General features: G+C 36.1%; 1 protein-coding gene across 1 annotated transcript in view; it reads left to right on the top strand.

Annotated features, from left to right (window-relative positions):
* Pigu (phosphatidylinositol glycan anchor biosynthesis class U) overlaps positions 1-19,751 on the top strand; it is a 90,231-nt gene that overhangs the window by 47,087 nt on the left and 23,393 nt on the right. The window contains exon 8 of the mRNA XM_027945319.2: positions 17,615-17,769. Coding sequence (XP_027801120.2) covers positions 17,615-17,769 — 155 coding nt within the window. The remainder of the gene's footprint in view (positions 1-17,614; positions 17,770-19,751) is intronic.

Genomic DNA, 19,751 nt, shown 5'->3' with positions numbered 1-19,751 from the left:
ATAGCTCAGTGGTAGAATCTTGCCTAGCATGCTCAAAGCCCTGGGTTCCATCCCTAGGACAGAAAGAAAAAAATTATTTTCTACCTTTCCTTTGTATAGTTTGACTTTTTCTGAAACAGTTTGAGAAATCTGTTCTCTAAATATTTTTATATATTAATAACAATGTATCTTATGGGATAACTCCTAGTTAAATTTTTCAGATTGAGGGTACACGTAACCCATGGACCAAATCTGACCCACAGATGGATTTCATTTCACCGTAGTATTTAATTTTGTTTTGAATTCGTTGTCACTATTTTAAAAAATTATGTTAAAATTTTGAATTTCCAGCTTCTTTTGAGGATTTTTGCCTTTACATAGAGCATACTCTCTTTACCATAGTCCCATGTGTCATCTCTATCACATTAACTCATTTATTACCTTCTTGGCTCCTGTAAGTATTTGAGAGAGAGTAAGTGTGTTCATTTGTTCACCAAAAGGTATGGAAACAATGACCAACCCATTATCTGCAAGCGTCTTAGTACCCAGATTGTGATCTCAAACCACCATTTGTCCACTAAAAGAAACTGAGTTTTCTTAGAGAAGTGGTCGATTCCATTTTCAGGGCAGGAAATGTACAGGATGATCCTGGAATGTTGTGGTACCAGACAGTGGTAGAGCACATGCCTTAAATATATAAGGCAGTGGGTTCAATCCTCAGCACTACATAAAAATAAATAAATATATTGTGTCCATGTAAAACTTAAATTTTTTTTTTTTTAAAACAGGACTCAGGATATGACTTGAAGTTCCCAGTGACTAAAGGTGGATAATTTGAGTTTCAATAGGATAAGATTTACAGTAGATTAAAACTTATAAATATACTTAAATCAAGAGATTCATAATGATACCAAAAGGAAACCTAATTGGTTAAGTTAGGAGAATTCACAGGAAACCAATTTATTATTTTGAAAACTAGATAAAGGAAAAAAATAAGTACATGTCTTACCTTTCTTATACTAGTAGGTACCATATAGTAGATGAGGGGAAACATCTTTATAAAATTATTCTAACTTACAAATGAAGACAAAGTGATAGGATAACATCATATTGCAACCCCTATTGGTCTAGGCATTAAGCATCAATAACAACTGACATAAAAACCAAAAATTAGTCTGAGGATGTGATTTAAGGGTTCAGTAGTTGCCTAACATGTGTAAGCCCTAGGGTTTGGTCCCCAGCACTGCAAAAACAAACCAAATTATGCCTCCTCTCAAGAGAATATATTACCAGCAAAGTTTTGCCAAAGGGATCAAATCCAAAATTGATCAAGCCTCTGCAACCAGCTGCAGTTTCCAAGAAATGTTGAAGAAAAGGTGCATAGTTGGAAAAACCAGATTGTGTGAAGTTCTGTAGGTAAAATTCCCTGGGTTCTTGAACAGGTGACTTATAAGAAGGGTGAGGGGAGACATGGGCAGGAGTAGCTGTAAATTAAAAGAGAGACTTAAAAATTGTATTATTTTTTTAAAAAATCTAAATATAGTGTGAAGGGATGTATAGGTAAGTGAAAAACCATAAAATAATACAAGGAAGTAATTACTGTAAAAACCAGGTTCATCATCACTTTAGAAGGAATAGTGGATTCTGGTTGGGTCTGGGAGCATGGAAGACCTTGGGGAATGGATAGAAAGTTTTTTTGAGCTGGGTCATGGCTACAAGGACATTTGCTTAATAATCAATCACCAAGATTTCTATTTACTTTGTGCAGTTTTATAATAAAACAGTTAAAAGTTGATTTAGGTTGGGCTGAAGATGTGTTTTAGTAGGAGAGGGGTTGTCTAGCATGCTTGAGATCTTGGGTTTGATCCCCAGCACCACAAAAAAAATAAATAAAAAATATAAGGTATCATTTTTCTAGCATTTCTTACGTACATTTACTTTTATATACACATTTTAAGTCAGTATTTGCTGTGTAGCCAAAAAGGAGACTTATAAGAAGGGTAGGGGGAGACATGGACAGGAGTAGCTGTAAATTAAAAAAGAAGGTTCACCTGTCCACTGGGAAATTTTCAGTGTGATCCCCTAGGTTAAAGTTGGCTGCAGGGTTTATAAACAGCAAGCTATCAAAGGATTGCTGAAGTTTCTTTTTTAAGAATTCCAGGTATGCCTCACTGTGTAACAGGAGTAGTCCTGAAAGATTAAGTGCAGCCTCGATTTTTATAAATAGACCCAGTAAATACTCTACTCTATCATTTCAGGACACTATTCCTCAAGGCAAATCTAAGACCATGTCTTAAAACAAAGTGATACCTGAAATACATTTTAAGCACAAGAAAAAAGAATCATTTTCTACTCAGACATCAACAGTAACACATTATCTTGAATCAATCACTGCGAGCAGAGAAGCAAACTGAAACCTGGGGGCTGCTAACAAGATTTGCAGAGTAAATCCTCATCTCCTGGGTATGTGTTTAGGGCTCCCCTAAGAGAGTGGCTTTTAATAGTCTACTTGGTTCAGTTCTTCAAGACCATCTTTTTCTACTTCCTGGCTTATTTCTTGTTAAATGCTATCAGCAGGGAGGAGTAGGAGATAAAACTTTATTTTTGAGGTTCTTTTCCCGCTTTCCTGGTTTATGGTTTCCTTCCTTTCTGAATGGCAGTATTATTCAGGGAGAAGAGATCAAAAATGATCAAATGAACTCAGAACCTGAGTGTTTTCTTCAAATTTTCAAATTTATGTATGGATGTCTCTTCATTGTTATTTCCCATTCCCAGAAATGTATAATTCTCATGAAACTTCATTCCTTTAGAGTAGTATTGTCCAATAGAACTTTTTGTGATGACTGAAGCGTTCTATGTCTTGCATTGTCAGTAGTCACAAGCCACATGTGGCCATGGAACACTTGAAATGTACTAGGAACCTGAGGAATTGAATTGTTAAGTTTAATTAATTTCCCGTTAATTTAAATAGCCATATGTGGCTTAGGGACAGCACAGTTTTAAAGAGAGATAAGAGTAGAACTATGTGTATGGAAGCTTATTAAGGAGCCATAGGGGAGATCAGGTTCCTTTTCCCTAACATCTGTTAACAGTAATGCTATCTTCAGCTTAAAATTTTTCACTCTTTATCATGGTGTTATAGTATCTAAAATTCAAGCTGGGTGTGATGGTACATGCCAGTAATCCCAGTGACTCAGGAGACTGAGGCAGGAGGATTGCAAGTTTGAGACCAGCCTCAGAAATTTACTGAGTCCCTAAGCAACTTAGTGAGACCCTGTCTCAAAATTAAAAGGCTAGGGTGTAACTCAGTGGTAAAGCACCCCTGGGTTCAATCTCTAGTACCAAAAGCTAAAAACATCACCTTTGTTAATTTGCATAGTGAATGTCAGAATTGGATTGGATTTTTATTGGTAAGATGGATATCTTACTAATTAGCAAAATGAACATTAGAAGGTGCTCATTGGTGATATTAAAATATTCAAAAGGTGCTCTTTTTTATATATATTTTTTAGTTTTAGGTGGATACAATATCTTTATTTTTTTTTAATGTGGTGCTGGGATTGAACCCATTGCCTCACACAGGCTGGACCACTTGAACCACAACCCCAGCCCAAAAGGTTCTCATTTTTTAAATTAAAGTACTCAAAGGAAGTAAATTGGCTGAAATATTTTAGATTATCTTTTAAAAATATATATATGTATATATTTTATATACACATATATATACATATACATACATACATATATATATGTATATATATATAGTTAGTTAGTTAGTTAGTTGTAGATGGACACAGTACCTTTATTTTATTTATTTTTATGTGGTGCTAAGGATTGAACCCAGTGCCTCACATATGCTAGGTAAGTCTCCACCACTGAGCCACAAACCCCGCCCTAGATTCTCTGTCTTTTGTTCCTCCTTCCATCTCTCTTTCTCTTTTGATTAAACCCAGGACCTTGCACTAGCTAAGGGCATACTCTACCACTTAGCTACACCCCAAGCCCCTACAGATACTTTCTACACTTGCATAAAGAGGGGCTGACAATCTAGGAAATCCTGTGAATTCCCTTAGAGATGTTGCCTGAGGCCTAATTCCTAAATGCTCCTTTGTCTCACCTTTGGTTAGAAGAATTTCTTGTTGCCTAATGTGAAACTAAGGGCAACAGAACTTTTTTCCAAGGATTGGCGGCACAGCTCAGTGGTAGAACATATGCCTAGCATGCTGAAGACCCTGAGTTCAATCTCCCATACCACACCTGCCAAAGCAAAAAGCTTTTTTTCAAGATAACTGATAAAGAACCTTTGAGTTGGTCAGGCATGGTTGTGCACACCTGTAATCTCAGCAACTCTGGGAGCCTGAGGCAGGAGGATCATAAGTTCAAGCCTAGCCTGGGTAATTTAGGGAGACCTGTCTCAAAACAAATAAAAAAGGACTTTGGATGTAGCTCAGTGGTGGAATGCTTGCCTAGCATATGTGAGACCCTGAGTTTAATTCCCAGTATCACCAGAGAGAGAGAGAGAGAGAGAGAGAGAGAGAAGAACCTATGAATTGTACATGACCAAAGCATAGGCATGATTTAGCTTGCACCCTATTTAGGCTCCTCTTGAACCCCGCCCCCCTTATACCTCAGATCATAACGGCTTTCTCTATTCTTCCAGTATGTTCCTTCACACATCAGGACCCATTTGATCGCTGGTAGTTCACCTGGCCTGAATACTCTTCTTCATTTTTAAAATCTCTTTTTGCCTCATAATAATAATTTTACATATATGTGTATGTGTTTGTGTATGTAAATTCTTCACATAATTTAAAGAATAATAAACACCTGTGTTTATACTACCCTACTTAAGAAATAGAGCATTTGTCATACTTTTGAAGCCCCTTAGATTCCTCTTCCATATTATAATCATTCTTTCTACCTCAGAGGTTATGACCATCATGATTTTTGTGCTGTACTTAAGAGTTTACCACTATGTGGATCACTTAACAATATATTGATTTTTAAATTTTCTCACCAACATTTAATAATGAAACATTCCAAAGAGAACAAATATGAACCTTTATTATATCTACCTCCCAACATTGTACCATTAATAATTTAGTATGCTTGCTTTATCACATACTCACCTATTCATCAGTTAATGTTATGTTTGATGTATTTCAAAATTGAAGATATCATACATGTCCCCCTAAATAGTTCAACATAAGCGTCAACTAGAGTTCACTGTGTATTTATAAACTTTTTAAACTTGAAGTTAAATTTATATACCATGAAGTGCACAAATCTTAAATGTATGTTCACAGAGTTTTGACAAATGCATACCTTTATGTATCCCAGATTCCTATCAAGAAATAGAAAGTTCCCTCAAGCCCCTTCCCAATCAGTTCCCACCCCTATACTTAAGGGGCAATTGTTGTGAAAAAAATTTTTGAGCTATATACTAGTTTTGCCTACTCTAGAACTTTATATAAATGAAATAAAATATGACACTTGGATAAAGTTTTTTTTTCAGTCAGCTTGTTTCTGAGATGAACCTATGTTTTTGCATGCATTATTTTTTCTTGTTGGATGCTTTTTGTGTATATGTATATATACACTACATTTTATTTATTAATTTTCCTCCTAATGGAAACTTGGCCTATTTTCAATTTTTGTCTGTTATGAAAGAAGCTGCTATGAACATTTTTGTACAAATCTTTTTGTGGACTTAAGTTTTCATTTTTCCTGGGTAATACCTAGGAATACAACTGCTGGGACATTGAACAAGTATATATTTAGTTTTACTGGAAACTACTAGACTTTTTTTTTTTTTTTTTTTTCAAAATATGTCATTTTAGGGATTCCACCTCTTGGGCCCCCTTCTTCCTCCGGGAGAAGTCTTTTCTGCTGTCCTTTAATAAACTTCTAATTTCTACTCTGAAAAAAAAAAAAAAAAATGTGTCATTTTATACCCCTACCAGCCAAATGTGAGTCTAGTTGCAACCTTCACCAACACAAGGGAGTGTCAGTCTTTTCAATATTAGCTACTCTGCTGGGTGTATAGTGAAATCTTTTTATGAAGTTCTGCTTATTAATGTTTATTTTGAGAATTCAAACTTCTGTTTGACTAGTAAGATTTTTTTTTCTTCTTAAGGATTTTTTTTTTCTTAACGTGGTGCTGGGGACAAACTCAGGGCCTTGTACATGCTAATTACATACTTTACCACCACTACAACCCTAGCCCCAAGATTTCTTTTTAGTTGTAGATGGACACAATACCTTTATTTTATTTATATGTTTTTATGTGTTTCTGAGGATTATGAGGATGTGCCTCACACCTTCTAGGCAAGCCCTCTGCCACTGAGCTACAACCCCATCCCCCCAAAATATCTTTTTTTTTGAGAGAGAGAATTTTTAATATTTATTTTTTTTTAGTTTTCGGCAGACACAACATCTTTCTTTGTGAATGTGGTGCTGAGGATCGAACCCGGGCCACACGCATGCCAGGCGAGTACGCTACCGCTTGAGCCGCATCCCCAGCCCCCAAAATATCTTTAAAATAGAGAAAACACAGATGGAGATAGGTAGAAGAAAAATTGATAAATCAACACCGTAGAGTTTTAGCATATCCATTAAAGTAATTAGATTAAGTGCCAAAAATAAATAACTTATATAGACTATTTGAACATTACTTTTAACAAGCTTGATTTAATGAAGGTTAGAGGCAGAGAGCAGTCTTCCATACTAAGCCCTATAGAACTCTCTAATTTTTAAAATTAATTTTTAGCCAACCCTGTAACAGATGGTTTTATCTCCATTTTTTTTTAAAGTTTTATTTTAAATTAATTTTAGACTTACAGAAACATTGCAAAAATAATTTCCTTATATCCCTCACCCCACTTCTTCTAATGTTAATGTTTTTTATAACTGAGTACAGTTATCAAGAACAAAAAATTAACACATAATATGATTAAGTAAACTATAGACCTTACTAGAATTTTGTATTTTTCTTTTCCTTTTTTCGATGTGGGGCTGGAGATTGAACGTAGGGTCATGCATTTGTTAGGTAAGTGCTTTGCCACTATGCCCCCAGTAATAGAATTGTACACTTTTCTATTAAGGAAGTTTTTTTTCATTTCAGGATCATGTCCAGAATTTCACATTGTATTTAGTTGTTGTATCTCCTTGGTTTTCTCCAAGGAAGTTCCGCAGTTTTCTCATTCAGGACTTTTGAAGTTATTTTTGTTGAATGTATTTTAAATTAGATTCTTTTATTTTCTCATGATTAGGCTAAAATTATGCATTTTTGGCAGAAATGCATGTTATTCATGATGTTGCTCTTATTCTAACTCTAACCCTAATGGTATTTTATCTTCATCTCATGGTTAAGTTTGTGTCTACCAGCATTCTCTACTATATAAATTTTTTTTTTTAAGTCTTCTCTTTTGTAGTTAGTGTCTTGAGGAAGGTACTTTGAGATTATATAAGTCTGTTTCTCTTCAGATTTTCACTTTTGCATCCTTCAGTACATCATATCTGCAGTAATTACTACCCAGGGTTGATTCTGTTTCCCGCCTTATTTTTCCACTTATTACTTAGAATTCTAATTGAGGAAGAACTGTTATATCTTCTCCTTGATTTATTTATTTGATTCTTTTTTATTAGTATGAACTCATAAATATGAATTTTATTTTATGTGTTGAAATCCAATACACTGGCCAAGTGATTTTTGACAAGAGTACCAAGACCATTCAAGAAAAAAGAATAATCTCAGCTAGGTGTGATCACACACGCCTGTAATCCCATTGACTTGGGAGGCTGAGGCAGGACGATTGCAAGTTGGAGGCCAGCCTGGACAATTTAGCGAGAACCCTGTCTCAAAATAAACAATAAAAAGGGCTGGAGCTGGGTATAGTGGCACATGCCTGTAATCCCAGTGGCTCAGGAGACTGAGGCAGGAGAATCACAAGTTCAAAGCCAGCTTCAGCAACTTAGCAAGGTCTTAAAACTCAGTGAGACCCTGTCTCTAAATAAAATACAAAAAAGGGCTAGGAATGTCACTCAGTGGTTAAACACCACTGGGTTCAATCCTTGGTACAGAAAGGAGGGGGGGGCTGGAGGTGTGGCTTAGTAGTAGAGTACCCCTGGATTCAATCCCCAGTACTGAAAAAGAACAGCACTTATCAACTGATCTATATTCCCAGCCCTGTCTGTATTTTTTAAAATTTAAATTTGTATTGTTTTTGAGAGTCTCTGTATTGCCCAGGCTGGCCTCAAAACTCAATTCTCCTGCGTCAGCCTCTGAATAGTTGAGATTTTGGGACAAATGATTTGGGGACAACTGAATAACTACATGAAAGAATGAAGTTGGATTCCTACCTCACTCCCCATGGTCAAAAATTAATTCAAAATGGATCTATAACTTAAACATAGAAGCTAAAACTGTTAGGAGAAAATGGGTAAATCTTCGTGACCTAGGTTTGGTGTAGTGCATTCTTAGATTTGCGTCAAATCAAAGCAAGAGCAAGAAAAGAAAAAAAAAAAGTTTAATTGAACTCCATGAAAATTTAAAATGTTTGAATTTTAGGGAACACCATTAAAAAAGAGAAAACCCAAATATTGTCAGATCATGTTTAATAAGGGATGAGTATCAGAGAATGTAAAGAACTTTTAAATTTGAACCACAAAGGACAACAAAATTAAAAAATGGTCAAGGGGCGGGGCTTGTAGCACAGTGGTAAAGCACTTGCAGGTCGTGCAATAGGATCATGCATCAGTTTGATTATCTTCACTGAAAAGAAAGAAAGTCAAAAGGGCCCAAATAGAGATTTTTCCAAAGAAGATTATATAGATGGTCAATAAGCATATGAAACTGGGGATATAGCTTAGTGGTAGATCACTTGCTTAGTATGCACAAAGTCCTGGGTTTGATCCCCAGGACCGAAAAAAAAAAGTATATGAAAATATGCTCAACATCATTGGTTATTAAGGATGTGTGAATCCAATCCACAATGGGATACCAGTAGGATAACAGTAGTAATAACAACACAAAGAACAATAGAACTCTCTTACATTGCTGGTGAGAATGTAAAATGGTATAGCCACAGTAGAAAACAGTTTGGCAGTTACTTGAAGAGTTAAGCATAAAATTACTGTTATGGCTCAGTAATTCCACTCCTATACACCCAACAGAACTGAAAGGTACATAAACAAACACCTGTTAAAATGGTCATAGCAGTACTATTTACAGTAGCCAAGAGGTGGAAACAACCCAAATGATCATCAACTGATAAGTGGAGAAACAAATTGTAGTATATCCTTATAATGGAATAGTACTCAACCACCAAAAGGAATTAAGTACAGATAATATGCTATAACTTGAACGAGCCTCAAAAACATTAGGTGCAAAAAGCCAGACACTAAAGGTTACGTATTATGTGATTCCTTTTGTGTGAAATACCCAGAATAGGCATATCCATAGAGAAAGAAAACACATCAGTGGCTGCCAGAGAGTTGGAGATGGAGGAATATCGGATAATTAATGGACACTGGATATTCTTTCTTGAGTGATGAAAAGATATGAAGCTAGAGAGAGATGGTACTTGAACAACATTGTGAATGTACTAAATGTAAATGAATTATATATTTTAATTTGGTTGAATATGTTATGTGAATTTGACTCAAAAAAATATATATCTGATACTATCATTAGCTTGTTACTCAAATTTTTTCCAGATTTGACCATTAGGTGCTTCTTCAAGTATTCTTTTTTTTTTTTTTTTAAGTTATAGATGGGCACAATACTTTATTTATTTATGCGGTGCTGAGGATCAAAGCCAGTGCCTAACGCATGCAAGACAAGCGCTCTATCACTGAGCCACAACCCCAGCCCTCAAGTGTTCTTTTAACAAGCCTCCATCTATTTTTTGTTTGTTTGTTAAGTTTTATTATTATTGTTGTGCTAGGGAAACCAAGGTCTCAGACATGCCAGGCAAGCACCCTACCACTGAGCCATACTCCAACCCTTACATGGTTATTTAGATTCTTGTCTGTTAGCTAATAGTCTTTTGAACCAGTTATGCCGTACTTTTCTGTGGTTTTTTTTTTTGGAGGGGGTGCTAGGGATTGAACCCAGGGCCTTGTGCATGCTAGGCAAGCACTTATCAACTGATCTATATTCCCAGCCCTTTCTGTATTTTTTAAAATTTAAATTTGTATTGTTTTTGAGAATCTCTATATTGCCCAGGCTGGCCTCAAAACTCAATTCTCCTGCGTCAGCCTCTGAATAGTTGAGATTATGGGCATGCGCCACTGCATCAGGTATGCTGCTACCATATCCAGCTCTCCCCCATCTAGTTTTAAGTGTTTCATTTCTGGTATCACAAAATGTTCTAGGTTCATTTGTATTTTCTCATTTTCTCTGTCTCAGCTCTGAAATGATTTACTTCTCCAAAGATTCCTAGTTTCTTTTATTGGAGAATGCTGTTGAGAAATCAAGGTCTAGAGTCAGTCACAGTGTTACATACCTGTAACCCCAGCAACTTGAGAGACTGAGACAGAAGGATCACAAGTTTGAGACCAACTTAGACAATTTAGGGAGACCCTGTCTCAAAAAGATAAAAAGGTCTGGGGATGTAACAGTGATAGAGCCCTCCTGGGGGAGGGGTATTGCATGCCACCCCCCCAAAAAAATGAAAGAAAAAAAGAAAGGGAAGGAAAATTTTAAAAAAGGAAACCAAGATATGGGCATTGGTGTGCTTATTATTACTAGAATATCATTGTGCTTGGGCTCACTTAGCAGACTGAGCTGTGAAGTATCTGTATGTATACCACCCAACCTTTATGTTTTTTTATCTTCCTGCTTATACTTTAAAGTCCAACACCACAAGGCTTACTTCAGTCTCTCCCTTTTCCTCATTTAAACCTTATATCTCTACGGTTGAGAAACCCAACTTTTGTTACCTTCAGTTTGCTTATTTGTTTAATTCTGGTATGCCCATAGTTTCAGAATGTGAAAAATATCCCTGTAAGAAATACATTTACTCGGGCAGCAGTTGTAGCTCAGTGGTAGTGCACCTGCCTTGCATATATGAGACGCTGGGTTTGATCCTCAGCACCGTTAAAAAATAAATAAATAAAATTAAATAAAGGTATTGTGTTCATCTACAACTAAAAAGAAAATTTAAAAAATACATTTACTGACTTGATTATAACACTTATAGATATTTCTTTTTAGCCTTAGAATATTTTGTCAGATTGATGTTTCATAGTTAAATGGGGCTAATTCAGTTTTTCATCCATGTGGTGTTTTTCATGTGGGGCTTCAGCATTTGCTGAGTCTGGCTTTGAACTTGCAATCCTCCTACTTCAGCTTCCCAAGCCGATGGGATTACAGACTTTTGCCACCACACCCAGCAACTGCAGAATATTTTTATCATCAAAAAGAAGCCCAGTACTGATCAGCTGTCACTCTCTATTTTCTCACAACACCCACTCCCCTATCCCTAGGCAAGCAGGATTCTACATTTTTGTCTTTATAGGTGTTCTTTTTCTGTAGTGGGGCTTGAACCCAGTGGGGCTTACCCCACCCCTTTGTTATACTTTATTTAGAGACAGGGTCTCACTGAGTTGCTCAGGGTCTCACTAAATTGCTGAAACTGGCTTTGAATTTGCGATCCTAGATGTGTGCTACCAAGCCGGACTCTTCTTTTTTTTTAATAGATGTTCTTATTCAGGGCATTTCTCATAAATGGAATCATATGTGCTCTTTTATGGCTAGCTTCTCTCACTTTGTATGATGTTTTCAAGGTTTTTCCCAGCTTTATAATGTACAGGTTGAATATAATTTATCCAAAATGCTTGGTTGGGACCAGAAATCTTTCAGATTTTAGATTTTTTCAGATTTTGGAATATTTGCAGCACTAGTCCAAAAATCTGATGTTCAGATTTCAGGACATTTCTGATTTTGGATTTTCAGATGAGAGATGTTCCATCCGTATTATTTCTTCCTTCCTTTTTCTTATTTTTTTTAAATATTTAGTTTTTAGTTTTAGGTGGACACAATATCTTTGTTTTATTTTCACATGGTGCTGAGAATCGAACCCAGGGCCTCACGCATGCTAGGCGAGCACGCTACCACTTGAGTCACATCCCCAGCCCTTCTTATTTTTTTAATCAAATATAAACTTGCTGTATTTTATTTGTCAGTTCACCAGTTGATAGGCATTTGTTTTTTCTTTCTATTGTGATTTAATGTTGATATGAACATTCATGTACAAGTTTTGTGAGGACATATTTTAATTTTGTTTATGGTGTATTTGTCATTTGATATTTCTTGTTTTTATGTAATTATATCTAATCAGTGTTGGGTTCTGAACTTTTCCATAGGTGAAGGTTAAGAATGAATTCACCATGTTTTCCTCTAGTACTTATGGTTTCATTTTAAAAAAAATTAGATTCTTAATCTATTTGAAATCTGATTTTGTGAATGGTCTGAGGTGCTGGTATGATTTTTATCTTTTCCAATGGTTTTGTAGCTGTCCTGGCACCAATCATTAAAAAGTCTGTATCACAGTGATGTACTACTTTCATCTTATACCAAATTGCCATATGTTTTGGTCTAATGCTGGACTACCCATTTTATTCTGCTAGTCTATTTGTCTATTAATGTGCCAGTAATAGACTGTATACACTGATACACGCTTTAATATTAGAGGTTTTATAGTACCTTTTTTGGGGGGAGGGGGGGGAGGCTGGGAATTGAAGCATACTAGGTAAACACTCTACCACTGAGCTATATCTCTAGCCCGTAGTACTTAAATGTCTGATGGTCATAATTTTTCCTTATCAGTATTTTCTTTCTGGGAAAGAAAAAGGGATTGAACCCAGGGGTACTTTATCATCCCCAGTCATATTTTAAAATTTTTGTTTTGAGTCAGGGTCCTACTAAATTGACTGGGGCTGGCCTTGAATCTTCCTGTCTCTGCCTCCTGAGTGAGTCTCAGGGATTATAGGCATGTGCCACCACATGTAGCTCAATGTTTTCTTAACTGTTTTTGTATATATTTGTTTTTCCATATGAACCTTAATATCTGGTGTGACTACATAAAATGGCATGTTGACATTTTGATAGGGATTGTATTATTGCATTGACTTTTTAAAAATTAATTTAGGCATAACTGACATCTGTATAGCATTGAATTATCCTGAACATCATCAGAGGATACCTTTCCATTGTTCAAACCTACTTTAGTGTTTTGGTCTAATGCTTAAAATTTTTTTGTATAGCTTTGCACATTTAAAATTTTTAAAATTTTTCTTATATAGCTTTGTACATTTCTTGTGTTGTAAATTTTAATTTTCCTTGTTGTTTTATATGTGATCTTCTGTATAATTGTTGCCTTTAATAGTTTAACATTTATATATATATAAAAGCTATTCATATGTTAATTTTATATTCAGTTACTTCCCTGAATTCTTTTATTGTGTATTTTATTATGAGTATTTATTGGATTTAGTTATTTTTTCTACATATATCAAAGTATTAATATAATTTCTTCAAGGTGTTTGAGATATTTTTTATAAAATTGTGTGTGTGTGTGTGTGTGTGTGTGTGTAACTACTTATAAAATAAGTAACTTTTCTTATGTTGAACTAACCTTGCATTTTTAGAGTATACCCATCCTGGCCATAACCTGAGTTTATCATGATCTTTTTCATGTTTTACTGAATTATATTAGATAAATTTCATTTGGCATTGTTACATTTGTGTTGGTAAGTAGTTTTGATATCATGTTTATAGTACCTGCTATGAAAAAATTAATGAAAGATTAGAATCATCTACTTCTTCAGTATTGGTAGAACTTGCCTATAAGTCTGGCTGGGTCTACTCTTTTGTTTGTGGGAAATTTTCTTATTACTAATTGAACTTGTTTAATGATTATAGGACCATTTAAAATTTCTATCTTCCCCCTCCCTCCCTCCCTCCCTTCCTTCCTTCCTTCCTTCCTTCTGTATTAGAGATTGAAGCCAGGAATGCTTTACCACTTAGCTACACCCCAGCCCCAACCCCTTTTATTTTTTATTTTGAGACAGGGTTTCACTAAGTTGCTTAGGCTAGCCTCAAATTTACGATCCTCTTGGCTCAGCCTCCTAAGTAGCTGGGGTTACAGGCATACGCCACCACACTTGGTCTCTATTTCTTCTTGAGCTAATTTTTTTTTTTTTTGGTTGTAGATGGACACAATACCTTTATTTTGTTTATATATTTATTTTTTTATGTGGTGCCAGGATCGAACCCAGTACCTCACACATGCTTGGCAAGCGCTCTACCACTGAACCACAACCCTGGCCCATTGAGTTAATTTTTTCCCTAATTTTTATCTAATTTTAATCTTTTCAAAAATATTCTTCAATTATCATTTTGCTACATTATCGATAGATAAAATTCCCTTTCCTTCTTCTCCTCTTTTCTTCCCTCCCTCCCTGAATTATTTTCAGGGAAGCTAAAAACAAAAAACATCTACCCTAATTCAGCAAGTAACTCTTAAAAGAGTAGGGTATTCTCAGGGGCTGCGGATATAGCTCAGTTGGTGGAGTGCTTGCCTCTTATACTTAAGACCCTGGGTTCAATCCCCAGCACCACACAACAATAACAACAAGAATAGGGTATTCTCTACATGACCACAATACTATTGTCACCTTCAAGAAGCTTAACCTTGATAAAATAACATCATCTAACATATGCTTTCCAAATGCAAATTCTTTAATTTACACATATGACCTTTATAGGATTTGAGGGGAAGGAATGGGGTTCAAGATTTAATCAAGGGTCTTGTATTACATTTTGTTATCATCTTTGATCTTCACCTGCCCCCTTCCTGTGATGCAGGGAATGAAACCCAGGACCTCCAGCATGCTAGGCAATTGTTCTATCACTGAGTTATATCCTTATCCCTACATTGCCATTTGGATTGAATCTTTTATATTTTTCCATGAAATGTTTCCATTTCACCTCCATTTTTAAACATGTTGGTGTAAGGTTTTGTTTGCAGCACTAGGGATTGAAGCCAGAGGTGCTTTACTACTACTGCCTTTTGTGTTTCTTATTTTGAGACAGTGTTTCCCTAAGTTGCCCAGGTTATTCTCCAACTTGCATACTCCTTCCTCTGCCTCCTGAGTAGCTTTATGTCACTGCTTCTGGCTGGCATAAGTTTTTTTTTTTGTATTTTATTTTTGGCCCTGATATATCTATAATTATGTGCCCTTTTACATTTCTAATACTGCTTGTTTATTCTTCTCTCTTTCTTTTTATATCAGACTTATGAGAGTCACATCAATCACAAGTCATTTCTAAGAACTAGCTTTGTTGATTCCTCATAACTGTTTTCTGTTTAACCCAATTCTGATCTTACCTTTAAAATGTCTTTTCTTTAAGGGTTTATTCTGTTGGTATAATATCTTAAAATTGGTATTTAATGTATTTTCAGTCTTTCTTCTATTCCAGAATAAATTTTTAAAAAATATTTATTTTTTAGTTGTAGTTGCACACAATATGTATATTTATTATTATTTTTTTTAATGTGGTGCTGAGGATCAAACCCAGGACCTCGCATGTGCTAGGCAAGTACTCTACCACTGAGCCACAACTCTAGCCCCTTATTCCAGAATAAATTTTTAAAGCTTTACTTTTTCCTCAGCGTACGATTTAATCTTCGTTACAAAATTGTCATGTTTTTTTTAACTTTTATGTACCTATTAATAGTTTTTTTTATATCCATGTTTTATTTATTTATTTGTTTGTTTGCTTATTTATTTATTTTATTTGGTGCTGAGGATCAAACTCAGTGCTTCACACATGCGAGGCAAGTGCTCAACCACTGGGCTACAACCCCAGCCCCATCCATGAATGCAAATGTATTATTAGGTTCATACAAGTTTAGAATTGCTACATTTTTCTGGTGAATTGACCTTTTATTATTATAGGCCATCTTTATCTCTGTAATACATTTTTGCATTAAAGTCTATTTTATCTGATAATAGAATAGATATCCTAGTTTCCTTTTTGGTTACTGTTTACCTAATATATCTCTTTCAGTCCTTTAGTTTTGAACTCTTCTGTCTTATATTTTAAGGTCTCTGTCTTATAAACAGTATGTAGCAGTATAACTGATTTCTTTCCTTTACGATATGATTTTCCTTACAGTTTGGTCCATTTGAATCGATTGATGTTTGAATTCATTTCTATTTTGTGCTTTCTTTTCCCATTTTTTTATTTATGTTTCTTCTTTTTCTTTTTATGGGGGGGTGGGTGGGGGAGAATTGTAGTGAAGGGAAAAAATACAGAAAATAGTATAAAGCCATATGCCTACTACCCAGAGTAAACAAATATTAAATTTTTTACCTTTTTGGGGGGGTGGGTAACAGAGATTAAGCCCAGAGGCATTTAACCACTGAGCTACATCCCCAACCTTTTTTATTTTTTTATTTTGAGACAGGGTCTTGCTAAGTTACCTAGGTCCTTACTGAGTTGCTGAGGCTGGCTTTGAACTTGTGGTCCTGCTGCCTCAGCCTTCTGAGTTGCTGGAATAGCAGGTGTGCACCACTGCACTTAACTCATAATTGCTTTTGACAAATTTAATAAAATATTATAAGATAAAGTCATGTTTTCCTTTCTCCTTTCTGGGAGGCTAATGCTAAATGACTTTGGTATATGTCCTTCTATTATATGGTATATGTCCTTCTATTAAACTTTTATAGATAATGTTCCTGTATATCTAAAAATAATACATAGTATTGTTTAGTATAATCTCAAAATAGTTATGTTTTCATTTTACAAGCATTGTTTGGTGACTTTCTGTGATAATTAACCTCCTGTTTTTAAGATCTGTCTATGTTGACATATATAGATGTGGCTTTTTCATTAAACCTGCTAAATAATGTATCATATGCCATTTTATCACTATTTATTTGTTCATTGAAGGACTCCTGGTGCAGTGAATATTCTTTCATTTATATCTTTTGCAACATATTTTCAGGATGCATACCTAGAATGGTGTTATTAGGTCCCAGGTCAGAGGATGCACACTTAATTCCTTTTTATAATAATAATTATTAATAATAACTAAAAATATAATAATAAACAATATATTTTTATGTATTAGAGATTGAACCCAGAGGTGCTTTACCACTGAGCCATCCTCAGTTCCTTTTATATTTATTTATTTATTGAGTTAGGGCTTTGCTAAGTTGCTGAAACTGGCCTTGAACTTGTGATCCTCCTGCCTCAGCCTCTCAAATTGCTGGGGTTACAGATGTGTCAACACCTTTTTTTTTTTTTTAAAGAATTTTTTTTCTTTGTTTTTTAGTTGTTGTTGGACACAATACCTTTATTTTATTTATTTATTTTATGTGGTGCTGAGGATCGAACCCAGGGCCTCACACACGCTAGGCGAACGCTCTACCGCTGAGCCACAACCCCAGCCCTCAACACTTTTTTAAATGTATATGTCTTTCTTGTTTAATTAAAGACCCAGTAAAATTGTAAACCTGTTCGTCATGGCATGGTTTTGCAGAAGGGATCTTTAGGTTTAGGCTGGTAGCTTCTTCTCTTTTCTTGGCATTCCTAAATGTCCTGTTCTGCCCTTTCTCCTAGCGGCAGTACATACCTGTGAAAGTGAAGAGCAAAGCCTTCTGGATCTTCTCTTGGGAGTATGCCACGATGTATGTGGGAAGCCTAGTGGTAATCGTTTGCCTCTCCTTCTTCCTTCTCAGCTCCTGGGATTTCATCCCTGCTGTCTATGGCTTCATGTAAGTAAAGACCATATTAGAAAATTCAGTAGGTTAGTTTTATTTTCATAGCTCCTCCTGAAATCAGACTGAGGCAATATCTATAGCAGGTGTCCTCAAACTTTAAGGTGCCTCAGAGTCTCTGCAGGGATTGTTTAACCCAGATTGCTGGCCCAGTCCCAGAGGTCCTGATTTAGTAGGTCTCAGGTAGGGACCGAGAATTTGCATTTCCCAAGTTTTCAGGTGACGTTGCTACTGATGATCCAGGAACATATTTTGAGAACCACTGCTGTAGAGCACATCTTTTTTTTTGAGAGAGAGAGAGAGAATTTTTAATATTTATTTTTTAGTTTTCAGCGGACACAACATCTTTTTTTTTTGTATGTGGTGCTGAGGATTGAACCCGGGCCGCACGCATGCCAGGCGAGCATGCTACTGCTTGAGCCACATCCCCAGCCCCTAGAGCACATCTTTTTTCTGATGGGATTAAATAATGCTCCCTAAAAACATCCACAGCAATTGTTAGCCTCTAACTGGGAGGTTTGGGTTCAAGCAAGATTGGATATATTCTTCTACTGCCAGAAGATCCATGATAGTTTCAGCATAAAGCTACCTGCTATGTGTGAGACCTTTAGAGGAAACCCAGATGGGTTTGCAGTACTGCAGGCTTGCTCAAGTGTGTTTTCATGAAAATGCCCTCTGTGTGAGTGCTGAGGGGCCAGGCACTGCTCAAGCCTTTAAGAGCTCATAGTCTAGTGGGTGAGGGACACTTAAATCTGTTTGGATTGGGAAGGGATCTGGAGTGGTAGAACTTCCATTTGGGACTCTCCTTCTTTTGTTAAATCCTGACTGAGCATAACAATGACTTATTCACTTTTAGCGCTTCCTTGGATGGGAGTTCAGGATGCCTGGTGAAGAGCTTTTCCTGGCTTTCTGCTAGGTCACAGATTCTGTTTTGTTCTTTTAGAAAATTTTTTATTCAGGCAAATGTTGTGCTTATCAGGGCAAATAGTTATCTATACACAGTGATAGGGTGCTCACAAGGATTAAAAGACTGTCAGGGCAACAGATAGCTCATTAAGGCTTCTGTCAAGCCCCTTGCATCTTTGTGTCTACCAGTACAAAACTGTGTCACAAATTTTGCCCAGTTAAAACTGGTGAGTTTTTTTTTTTTTTTTTTAAGTAGGTGTATATGACAGCAGAATGCATTTTGAATGATTGTACACAATTACAGCACAACTTTTCATTTCTCTGGTTGCACACAATGTAGCATCACACCATATGTGCAGTCATACATGTACATAGGCTAATGATGTCCATCACATTCCACCATCTTTTCTGCTCACATATCCCCTCCCTTCCTCCCCGCCCTTGTTCTTTACTTCATTTCACAGAGACGGAAATATAGTTGCCACAAGAGGCAAAGTCTTACCCTGGGTAGAGGCTTCTGTCAGGGAAGCCTGTCTCTCTCTTTCTGGTCTCCATTTGTTTCCTTTCTGAATTGTGAATTGAGATCACTTTCAACTCTGTTTTTTTTTTTTTTTTTAAGAGAGAGCGAGAGAGAGAGAGAGAGAATTTTTTAATATTTATTTTTTAGTTCTCGGCGGACACAACATCTTTGTTTGTATGTGGTGCTGAGGATCGAACCCGGGCCGCACGCATGCCAGGTGAGCGCGCTACCGCTTGAGCCACATCCCCAGCCCTACTTTTTTTTTTTTTTAACATTTAGTTTTTAGTTATAGGTGGACACAGTATCTTTATTTCATTTTTATGTGGTGCTGAGGATCGAACCCAGTGCCTCTGACATGCTAGGTGAGCACGCTACCACTGAGCCACAACCCCAGCCCCTCAACTCTGTTATTTTTCAAAATAAAAATATAATGAGCTGTGGTTAATGTCTGTAATCCCAGAGACTTGAGAGGATGAAGCAAAAGGATCTCAAGTTTGAGGCCAGCCTCAGCAGTTTAGCAAGACCCTGTGTCAAAAAAGTAAAAAGGTGTGTG

Source organism: Marmota flaviventris, chromosome 2, assembly GCF_047511675.1.
Source record: "Marmota flaviventris isolate mMarFla1 chromosome 2, mMarFla1.hap1, whole genome shotgun sequence".
Classification (NCBI taxonomy): Eukaryota; Metazoa; Chordata; class Mammalia; order Rodentia; family Sciuridae; genus Marmota; species Marmota flaviventris.
This window is presented reverse-complemented; position numbering and strand designations above follow the sequence as displayed.